We start from the raw sequence: 12,199 nt of genomic DNA on the forward strand, positions 1-12,199 counted from the left end.
GCGCCTGAATGCTGGAGTATTTAGGTTAGAGCTTGCATTTCAATTCGCCTGCGAAGGGCTTTTAAATATTTTAATGGATTTAAAATGTGTGTTATTTCAGTTTGGCTAATCGCTTTTTGAACGCATTTTTACAGCCGTGATAGGTCAGTGGATATCCCCTCTATCTTTGATTCGGAGGGCGTAAGATCGAATCCAGAGCTTGCTTCTCCAACTTTTGAATTAAGTGCATTTTAAAACATTTTATTGCGTGACTTAAACAGTGAAGGAAGAACATTTTGAGGTAACTTGCGTACCTGAGAATTTTCTTAATTCTCTACGTGTGTAAAGTTTAATACGATATCCGAATCAGGCCAGCGTGGTGGACTATTAGCCTAACCCAAAGATTTTTTAATAGAGATGGTGTCACCAGCACGTCAAAACTGAGGTGATCAAAAGCCGCTAATTGTCTCAATTTCATTGAGTCGTATATACAACGTAAGTTATTTAAATAAATAGGTAAGGACGTAACGGATCTATAGTATAAAAATATCATTGATTATACCTCTCAATATTTTCTCGTAAGTACCTTTTATTACCAAAGCAATAAATTGTTCTACGCTGCAATATCTTTCAATTTGGGGCCTCCCTTTAATTCTGATAGCTATTAATCTTGTAGCAAAAGTTACAGCTTCTAATTGGTCGGGACAAATCTATCGGGATTCTTAATTACAAAATCAATGTAACAAAGGTCTCGGTTAATCTTAGATGAAGGCCCCTTCATTTCGTGGGTTAGAGATTATAATCTATACCTATATTATAACTTGAACCAAAACTTGATTTCTTATGAAATGTCAAAATTTGACACAGCTAAAGTTCATTATCATTAGTTCGCTTTTATCAACTAACTAGCCGACGCCCCGCGGTTTCACCCGCGTAGTTTTCGTCCTCGTGAGTATACAGGGATAAAATATAACCTATGACACTCAGAAATAACGTGTTTTTCTAGTGGTAAAAGATTTTTTTTGAGCCCAGTGGATATGACCTCTGCCTCCAACTCCGGAGGGTGTGGGTTCGAATCCAGTCCAGGGCATGTACTTCCAAGTTTTCAGTTGAGTGCATTTAAGAAATTTAATATCGCGTGTCTCAAACGGTGAAGGAAAACATCGTAAGGAAACCTGCATGCCAGAGAATTTTCTTAATTAACTACGTGTGTGAAGCCAGCGTGGTGACTATTGGTGTAATCCTTAAACCCTATTGGGGACTCGAGCTCAGCAGTGAGCCGAATATAGGTTACTTAGTTTATATTTAATGTAAATAAGGTCAAATAAAGAGAAGAATCTACCAAACATTAACGTGAACTGCCACAGGTAAGTGCTGTATTCGAACGGAGCCATTTTTGTTTCGACAAATGCACTGCTGACCTTTTCAAAGTCTGACCTATTACTGGTATTCAGGTCAAACAGAAACCTAATAGCTACTTAAAGAACATTAAAAATGCATCCGACAATAATCAATTTTTAGTTAATATTTGTTTTCTATTTTCAAAATCTATACTAATATTATAAAGCTGAAGCGAACTAAACGCGCTAATCTCAGAAACTACTGGTCCGATTTGAAAAACTCTTCCAGTGTTAGGTAGCTCATTTATCGAGGAAGGCTATAGGCTATGTATTATCCCCGTATTCCTATGGGAACAGGAAACACGCGGGTGAAACCGCGCGGCGTCAGCTAGTAAATTATACAGGCTGCTGGGGAGTATTTTCCATAACTGGGGTTATATTCTTTACTGAAAATTAATTAAAATGTTCAAGGAACATGTTTTCTTAAATTAATATTTTCGGCGTAAATGATTTTTTTTTAAATAGATCTTAAATGTGTCCCTTATACGTGTCCTTTAATAATGACGTAACCAAGATTATCGTATTTTAAAATGCAAGGATAGATTAATTCGTGTGTTACGTGGATGGTGGGAGGCTTCGGCCGTGGCTAGTTACCACCCTACCGACAAAGAGGTATCGCCAAGCGATTTAGCGTTCCATTACGATGTCGTGTAGAAACCGAAAGGAGTATGGATTTCATCCTATTCCTAACAAGTTAGCCCGCATCCATCTTAGATTGCATCATCACTTACCATCAGGTGAGATTGTAGTCAAGGGCTAAAAATGGTCGAAATTATTTAAATTACCTTGTATAAAAACATGAAAAAAATGTATTTTTTAGTTAAAAAATATTAGATACGCGAAAGAAGTTCGGCTCCTATAAGTGGACTCGTTAACTTGAAGTTATGGGAAATACTCCCGAGCACCCTGTATAGTTACAAAGATCACGAATCCGACAGGTATCGTAACCAACAACGTCTCTCTTGATACCGCGGTGAAAGAATTGTCATCAAACTGATGTTTTTCAGCATTTCGGTTTGACTACACCCACAGTTTCGCTCGCATAGTTCCCGTTCCCGTAGGAATACGGGTATAAAATATAGCCTATAGCACTCGGGGATAGTGTAGTTGTCAAACAGAGAAAGAGTTTTTCAAATCGGTTCAGTAGTTTCGGAGCCTATTTAATGCAAACAAACAATCAAAACTTTCCTCTGTGTAATATTAGTATAGAGAGCCATGATAGCCCAGTGGATATGATCTCTTCCTCCGATTCCGAAGGGTGTGGGTTTGAATCCGTCCGGGGCATGCACCTCCAACCTCAGTTGTGTCCATTTTAAGAAATTAAATATCACGTGTCTCTAACGGTGAATGAAAACATCGTGAGAAAACCTGCATGCCAGAGAATTTTCTTAATTCTCTGCGTGTGTGAAGTCTATCAATCCGCATTAGGCCAGCGTGGTGGACTATTGGCCTAAACTCTCTCATTCTGAGAGGAAACTTGAGCTCAGCAGTGAGCCGAATATGGGTTGATAATGACATGACAAATAATTCAAAGAGAGGTTAGTGCAAAGTTAAATCCAAGTTTGTGGGGTTGCAACCCTTGTCTTTTGGCCACCATATTAGAAAAAGTGCTAAGTATGTTTTTATTGTTTATCTGACAACTACAGCAGCTGATGCAACTTCTTGAACTTAGTAAATAGTTCATCTGATATTAAATAAAAATCTATCGATTACAATTCGTGCGTTGTAGCATAGTGCGGGTGACAGTTCACTTCACTCTTGAAAGTTGCCGCGATTCACGATAATAGTACGTATTCTGAACGTCATAAGGCAACTGTCTCCACCATGCTACAGCGCACAAACTGTAAGTAATCAACCTAATTAATAGGTGTTAAGCCTCATTTGTGCTCGTTATTACACCGGCAGCCGTACCATTAAGACAGAAAAAACAATACTCTTTGGCAGGAAAAATAAGTATGTAAGTATAATGATACCTATATATCCCGGACAAACTATAACAAAGAAACCTACTTGACAAAGAAACCGCTAATGATCGCTACAGACCTTAATTTTTATCTAAATCGAATTTTGAATCAAAAATCATTTCACAGTTTAACTGTACAATTTAAACTGCAAGGCTTTAGGTAGCATACACAGAATAAAGAATGATACAGAATGAGTCTATACTAGCAGCGCGGTGAGGCTGGTGAAACCCATAAAAAAATTAGCGTTACGCGTCTCCTTGACATCCGCTAATACACCTCCGTGGCGCAGTGGTATGCGCGGTGGATTTACAAGACGGAGGTCCTGGGTTCGATCCCCGGCTGGGCAGATTGAGATTTTCTTAATTGGTCCAGGTCTGGCTGGTGGGAGGCTTCGCCCGTGGCTAGTTACCACCCTACCGGCAAAGACGTACCGCCAAGCGATTTAGCGTTCCGGTACGATGCCGTGTAGAAACCGACAGGAGTGTGGATTTTCATCCTCCTCCTAACAAGTTAGCCCGTTTCCATCTTAGACTGCATCATCACTTACCATCAGGTGAGATTGTAGTCAAGGGCTAACTTGTAAAGAAAAAAAAAACTTTTTCATATTTTGTATTTAAAGATTTAACAAAAATAACAATTACATAAATTGATATCATAATAGACTAATTAATCAATAATCCTACTTCCTACTAATATAGGAAAGATTGTGTAGCTGTTTGTATGAATGTTTGTTTAACCATTTGTTTGGCCGTTTGTTTGCATGTTTGTTACTCTTTAACGCTGCAACTACAGAACCGATTTGGACGAAATTTGAAATGGTGATAGATTTTACTCTGGATTAACACATAGGCTACTTTTTATCCCGGAAAAATCTATGATTCTCAAGGGATTTGTGAAAAACAAAATTTGTGACAAGTTTGTTGATGACACTCTCATGATAGCGGACAACGGGGGGAAACTGCGCGGGTGTGAAATTGTGCGTTCGGGGAAATGAGGTGCATCAGTCGTGGGTTTTTCATTCATCGCTACACGCCCCCCGGCCCGCGCGGACCATCGGGAGTGTTACGAACGAAGTTGCCAAGCTATAGTTCCCAACTCTATTTACCTAAGATGGTTAATGGAATAAGTGTCAACATTTTAGCTTTTGAAAAAACTAAAGATTTCCAAGAAAGATTTTCAACTCATTTGAAAACTGACGTCTAGTCTTCTTATTAAAGATACTAATTATGAAATACACATGAAAATATGCTTTATCTTAATTGCTTAAAGTCGAATAACGGATACGAATACGATTATAAGGATGAAAATTGTCCGGTTGAGTGGCCGGCTCGCTTCATTAATCTTAAAGTTATCTCGCGTGGTTAATATTTTGAAAGAACAAAGTTACTCCTACCTACCATGCATGAAACGTGACGCTAAGATAAGAAAAGGAGGTTTTATTAAAATGATTATCCTTTTTATAATAACATTAGCCTTTAAGGACTTGATTACATCTTTTTTGTTTCCATTACGAAGGTAATTTTGAAAAGTGAACAGCTACAATTTGTATAGTCATTTGTTCTTAATTACTTCACAAAATATTTATTTAAATAAACTCATCACTATCTAGCCCGAAGTAAATTCACTAATAGCCTGTACATGGGTGTTTTATCGTGTTTTTATGGTGTTTAAACATTTAAACATATATTGCACTATCATCATCATCATTAACAATCCATATTTGGCTCACTGTTAAGCACAAGTCTTCTCTCAGAATGAGAGGGGTAAGGCTAATTAGATACTCTACAACGCTGACCCAATGCGGATTGGCAGACTTCGCACAAGTAGAGAATTAAGAAAATTCTTAGGTATGCAGGTTTCCTTACGTTGTTTTTCCTCTACTGTATAAAACACATGATATTTAATTTCTTAAAATGCATATTGTGTGTGTTGCATTATGGTTAGGCTTAACTTCGTTATATATTCTGTAGAATAATAAATAAATAAAAAAAAATTGGAGGTGTTTTCCCCGGAGCTTACCTTCACTACTACAAATATAAACTTATAATTTTAATTTAAAAATACTACCAGTTACTGAGAAACACCATGTTCATTACACAAATATTTACCAGTTGTGGGAATAGAACCCACAGCCGTCGATGCAGATAGCAGAGTCACTACCCACTGCGCCACGCAGCCATCAATGGTTAACTTCATTATCAGAAAGTAACATAAGTTTTATTATAAAACTAGCTGACGCCGCGCGGTTTCACCCGCGTAGTTCCCGTTCCCGTAGGAATACGGAGATAATATATAGCTTATAGCCTTCCTCGATAAATGAGCTATCTAACACTGAAATATTTTTTCAAATCGGACCAGTAGTTACTGAGATTAGCGCGTTCAAACAAACAAACTCTTCAGCTTTATAATATTAGCATAGATATGTAATACGGTAAATTCAAAATATAGTCATAAATTTCCAAACCAAATCTATGCTGATTGCGAGTGCATTCCGCAATAAACTGTAGTAAAAACAACAAACAGTCACACATTTTAAAATAATCGTTTCTCTATAATAAAGTAATCTAAACAGAAATAATATTGACCTGCAAAGATCCCACCAAGGTTGAGCTGTCATCAAAGGGGCATTCGCTTAAAGTGTTTATATAATTTTTTTGTTTAAACAACTTCCACGGAAGCGTTTATATAAACAATACGGATTTATAGTAACGGAAAATAGTTTTGCTGTTATTTTTTAAATATATTGACTATCGTTGTAGTGATGTATGTAGCATACAGCGTTGTGAATCACTAAAATGAGTCAACGGCCTTATTTATCTAGTGGTTTGCACATGTGGTTTCGCATCATGAGGCCCTGGGTTCGAATTCTGGGTCGTGCTACTGAATTTTTTTTTATTGTAAGTAATTAAATTTTCAATCAAATTTTCAGCACAAATTGGAATACTGGTGGTCTTACATGTCACGGAGAGCATTTGATTGTGGTCGTAATTGAATTTAATATCTTCCTAAGCCCGCCAATCTGCACTGGAGTAGCGTGGTGGGTCTCAACTCCATATCCCTCTTATTTAAGGAGGGAGACATAGCCCTGTAGCTGTTAAAATAGGCTGATAATGATGATGATGAATTATGAGTCACCACGTGTTGGTCTAGTGGATACCCTATGTGGCTTTGCATCATGAGGTCCTGAATTTGAGTCCTGAGAGTATGTTTTTACATAGAAACTCTCGGTATAATTCTGAACCCCGGGTAATAAACCTTAGAAGTTGTTGGTGTTACGTGCCCGTGCCTTATAATAAATACCATAAAAACCTAAGTTTCTGAAGAATAAAGTCACCGTTTTATATTTCTCTAAATTATACAAGAAGATACATTTTTGCTAAATAGCAAATTAAAAAAGTGCTGTATTTGGCTTTTCACTTTTGCTCGAAAACGTCTTTTTAAAGTAAAATTTACACATTACAATTTTTGCAACAAAATTACTAACTGTTTGGTTTGTTAATTATTATTTATGAAATAAAGAAGAAATCCCGCGAAAAACAGAGAATCTTGCAATCAATGATGCTTTTGGAAGTTTCCAATTAGATGTGTCAAAGGTCATTGACATCAATATAGCAGTCTTAAAAGAGCCTGAGAGGCCTTAAAGTTTCACTTACCTGTGTGTGCGAGTAGAACATAGAGAAGTTGGAGACAATGACGGGCACCGGCAATGCTATCGTGAGCACGCCGGCCAGCGCACACAAAGCGCCCACGAACATGCCCAAGTACGTCTTGGGCGCCATGTCGCCGTAGCCCACCGTGGTCATGGTCACGATCGCCCACCATAGACCGAGGGGTATTGATTTGAACTGGTTGTCTGGATTGTCCTGGAACAATGAAAACAATGAATTATTAAAGGGTTTACCTGTTCCGCGCTGACGCTTAGCTAGCAATTTTATTTGTTAACTTGATAGCTTTCCAAAAATTAAAGCCTCCAAATTCATTTGACATAGGTTTGACCTCAGAATACAGAAAAACGTATTCTGAGGGTTTGACATAGTAAGTGACCCAGGGACGGATAAGCATTTCTTTCCCGGGCGACAACTCTTAAAGTGTTCTATAGGTATAGTAGAAAGGGGAATGTTTGTTTGTTTAAAGAAATAGACAACTTTTCAGGAATTTATCCTGAAAAGTTGTCTATTTCTTTGTTCTATTTCTTTCTTCTAGTTGTCTAATTTATCCAGATACATACGTTAACTAAATGTAAAAAGAAAGGAGCGTATTACTATAAAAGTTATAGAACACATAATCTTTTTAACATAAAAATAGAACCGACTTCAATGACGTAGTAGTTACGTTCAATAATTATGACATTAACAAATATAAAAAAAAATTACTCAGCCGATTTTGATGAAAATAAAATGGAACTAATATGAAAGAGTACTCTTTAAAAAAAAAAGTTTTCAAAATTGGTTGGTTGGAAGTAATGAGGTAACAAACATTAAAAAAAAACCTTAACCTCCTCCTTTTTGGTTAAAAATACTTATTTGTCTGTATATCTATTTGAATACTAAAAGTATTAAATCTTTACTATTTTTTATGAACATTACATTACATATACATACATACCTACTGATAAATACCTACCTCAAACACTTTTCCGTTTTACTTCACTAAAGAACATAGAGAATTTCAACTGAAAAAAACCTCCTTATAAACTCCCTTGTAAATAATATATAGATCAAAAATCTATATTATTAAAAACACATCTTCTCAGATGTATAGATAGAAATCTATAACAATAGCCATCTCCCCGAAAATAAATAACTAGCTTTTATCCGCCATCTCATAAGCAGACTCCATGAAAAAGTGATATAATTTCATATAAATAAAGATCAAGACGTCGTCGGTAATACTCCTCTACGTGACTCCTGGGAGGCTGTCGCAGGCTTGTGAAAAAAATTACATATTAACCGACAAAATATGGAAGGTCGTTAGGATGATAAACCAAGTACGTTGAGAGTGAATATTTATTAATGCTGCTTTATGCTTGCTCATGGTCACGCGTGTAGTTTTTTTTTTTCTTTACAAGATAGCCCTTGACTACAATCTAACCTGATGTTAAGTGATGATGCAGTCTAAGATGGAAGCGGGCTAACTTGTTAGGAGGAGGATGAAAATCCACACCCCTTTCGGTGTGGATTTTCATCCTCCTCCTAACTTCTCCTCCTTTTCAACGCTAAATCGCTTGGCGGTACGTCTTTGCCGGTAGGGTGGTAACTAGCCACAGCCGAAGCCTCCCACCAGCCAGACCTGGAGAAATTAAGAAAATCTCAATCTGCCCAGCCGGGGATCGAACTCAGAACCTCCGTTTTGTAAGTCCACCGCTCATACCACTGCGCCACGGAGACCGTCAAAGTGTAGTGTCGCGATAAAGACAAAAAATAGTAGATTTTAAAAACGGGTTATTGAAGCCGGAGTTTATTTCAAAAACCTAACCAACAACTAATGACTGGGATTAATCACACACGGTATTTTGGATATCAGGTGGGTTAACCGGGTAGTTGTATTACTCTATATGTAAAAAGTTACAAATTACCTTACAAAATACAAAGTCGTTAGTATGATAAAGCAGTTTTTTAGTAAAGCCGATTTATGCTTGACCATTTACACGTATGATTTATAAGTTACAGTTGTAATCAGAAATATATTTCAAAAGACCCGTGTCCATTTTAACAGTATCTTACTACAATTTGTCAGTCCAACCTCGGAGTGGACTGCATGATAACAATCTACTATATTTTTTTATATCTATTCAATCTACTATATTGCTACTATATTTTTTCAACTGAAATATAAACCTCATTATAATTTAAAATTCAATATCTAATGTTCAGACTCTTGAATATCTAATGTCTTTACATTCAAGGATGAAGAGTCTATGTGTACAAAGTAAAATCTATTTCCGAACCAAATTACGCCCAAATCGCTTTAGTACCCGCAGATCAAAGGAGGAACAAACACACACTTACACACAACTTTCGCCTTTATTAATATTAGTGTGTTACTAATATTAAACTTGGTCGCTGACTATGGACTTTATTAGAAGGCTCAAAGTCACTCAGCGGGCGATGGAGCGAGCTATGCTTGGAATTTCTCTGCGTGATCGAATCAGGAATGTAGAGATCCGCAGACGAACCATAGCTCAACAAGTCGCAGAGCTGAAGTGGCAATGGGCAGGCTACATGGTTCGAAGAGCCGATGGACTTTGGGGTCCCAAGGTGCTGGAATGGCGATCCCGCACCGAAAAGCGCAGTGTTGGTCGACCCCCCACTAGGTTGCAGGGAGCCGCTGGATGCTGGCGGCTCAAGATCGTTGTGCTTGGAGGTCCATGCAAGAGGCCTATGTCCAGCAGTGGACGTCTATCGGCTGATAAGGTAATATTTAAATTGTGAAAATGATGAATTCTGTTTATTAAATTTTCTCGGATAAGTCTCTGATGAAGCCTGTTGATTAAGTAAGGATCTCTATTTACTGAATCGATATTGAAAATTCTTTTACCACTAGAAAGCCAGGTTATTTGTGAGTGTTATAGCTATATTTATCCCCATATTTTCATGGAACGAGAACTACGCGGATGTAACTGCAGGCCACTTCTAGGTGAAACTTCAGCTAGTTTCCATAAAAATTCAAGTTTACTTTACGATCGAATACAAACTTTCAAACTGGCTATCAACACACTGTTATACTAAACTAGTTGTTTAAAACAAAACACAATTTCGTCGTCGAGTAAAAATTCCTCACAGAATACACAAAGTCTGCGTCAGCTACCGCAAGTTTATTGCTTTTTAAATAAGTTTTAAAGTGGAAGCAAAACGCGAAGAAAAATTTTAAAACAAGTTACACGAACATCGGAGCGCGAAATTTTTATAGCAAACCGGCCGGTATATTGGTAAAGTTCTCTGTTATGTTGACACGTTGTTTTGGCTCAGAATCAAAAATGAATAACTTTATTTGACTACTTTATTACTAGCGAACGCCTGCGGCGCTGTCTGCGTGAGTTTCCATGTTTTTAGATTTTCATTTCCGTTGCATGAAAATTACTAACTTTAACAGTGGAATTCATAGAGGTTGTAGGAGCACCCTCAGAGAATCATTCACCCGCTAAGTGTCCAATTCTCAAAGAAATAGAGGTTAAATTCGACACTCAGCGGCTGAATGATCCCCTGGGAGTGCCCCTACAACGTCTATGAATTCCACTGTGAGAGACTTTAACTTTTTTTACAGCCTCCGTGGCGCAGTGGTATGCTCGGTGGATTTACAAAACGGTCCTGGGATCGATCCAGCTGGACCGATTGAGATTTTCTTAATTGGTCCAGGCTGGGTCTAGTTACCACCCTACCGGCAAAGGCGTATCGCCAAGCAATTTAGCGTTTCGGTATGATGTCGTGTAGAAACCGAAAGGTGTGTAGATTTTCATCTTCCTCCTAACACGTTAGCCTGCTTCCATCTTAGACTGCATCATCACTTACCACCAGGTGAGATTGTAGTCAAGGCCTAACTTGTAAAGAATAAAAAAAAATGTGTTGTAAAAAGTTTATATAAAGTTAATCTCAAAGTTTATATAAATTTAGGTAAAAAGTAAATTTACTTAAATTAGATTCATCATTATTAACAACCAATTTGGCTCACTGTTGAGCAGCCACTTCGTAGTTTGGATCGTGCCGCATTGCAAGAACCAGCTCATGTCTAAGGGCCCCTAAGGGTATGGGTTCGAAACTAGTAGGGCATACGCCGACCTTATATCACGTGAGTTTTAGCGGGTTTCATAATCAATTAATAGAAATGTTAACTTTATAATAGAAACAACGTCCACAGCTTACGACTATTTTCCCTTCAACTAAGTAAAAAGTTTACGTATAAAAATGGGTGTTACAAGGCGTACAATATTATTAATCTAGTACTTTTTCCAATATCTCTATCCCTCGAAACTATGAGTAAGGTTTTTAATATAACAAAGCAAGTCTTCTATCGTACCTCTACGAGTATGTGCATTTCGTGACCTCAGAAATAAGAAAAGAATTTGAGACTTTTTAATCAAATTTTCAGTTAAGATAAACTTATATAAAACTTATTTAGACTAAGGTTTGACATTCAATAATAAAGGTATTGTTTCAGAAAATGTATAAGAAACGCTTACACAAAATATTAGTAACATTTTTTTACAAAGTATTTCATAAATTTGTAAAAGAACAACCGTTGTATTTAAATCGCCATATATTAAATCAGCCATATATCAAATGAGCCGTGATAGCCCAGTGGGTATGACCTCTGCCTCCGATTCCGGAGGGTGTGGGTTCGAATCAGGGTTCGAATCTCATAAGCAGACTCCATGAAAAAGTGATATAATTTCATATAAATAAAGATCAAGACGTCGTCGGTAATACTCCTCTACGTGACTCCTGGGAGGCTGTCGCAGGCTTGTGAAAAAAATTACATATTAACCGACAAAATATGGAAGGTCGTTAGGATGATAAACCAAGTACGTTGAGAGTGAATATTTATTAATGCTGCTTTATGCTTGCTCATGGTCACGCGTGTAGTTTTTTTTTTTTTTATTCTTTACAAGTTAGCCCTTGACTACAATCTCACCAGTCTAAGATGGAAACAGGCTAACTTGTTAGGAGGAGGATGAAAATCCACACCCCTTACGGTTTCTACACAGCATCGTACCGGAACGCTAAATCGCTTGGCGGTACGTCTTTGCCGGGAGAAATTAAGAAAATCTCAATCTGCCCAGCCGGGGATCGAACCCAGAACCTCCGTTTTGTAAAGCCACCGCGCATACCACTGCGCCACGGAGGCCGTCAAAGTGTAGTG

At 37.6% G+C, this 12,199-nt stretch overlaps 1 protein-coding gene across 1 annotated transcript in view; it reads right to left on the minus strand.

Moving 5' to 3' along the window:
* Positions 1-12,199, minus strand: part of LOC112055268 (potassium voltage-gated channel protein Shaw-like) — a 188,083-nt gene that overhangs the window by 35,468 nt on the left and 140,416 nt on the right. The window contains exon 7 of the mRNA XM_052887287.1: positions 6,997-7,206. Coding sequence (XP_052743247.1) covers positions 6,997-7,206 — 210 coding nt within the window. The remainder of the gene's footprint in view (positions 1-6,996; positions 7,207-12,199) is intronic.

Source organism: Bicyclus anynana, chromosome 19 (genome assembly GCF_947172395.1).
Source record: "Bicyclus anynana chromosome 19, ilBicAnyn1.1, whole genome shotgun sequence".
In the NCBI taxonomy this organism is placed as follows: domain Eukaryota; kingdom Metazoa; phylum Arthropoda; class Insecta; order Lepidoptera; family Nymphalidae; genus Bicyclus; species Bicyclus anynana.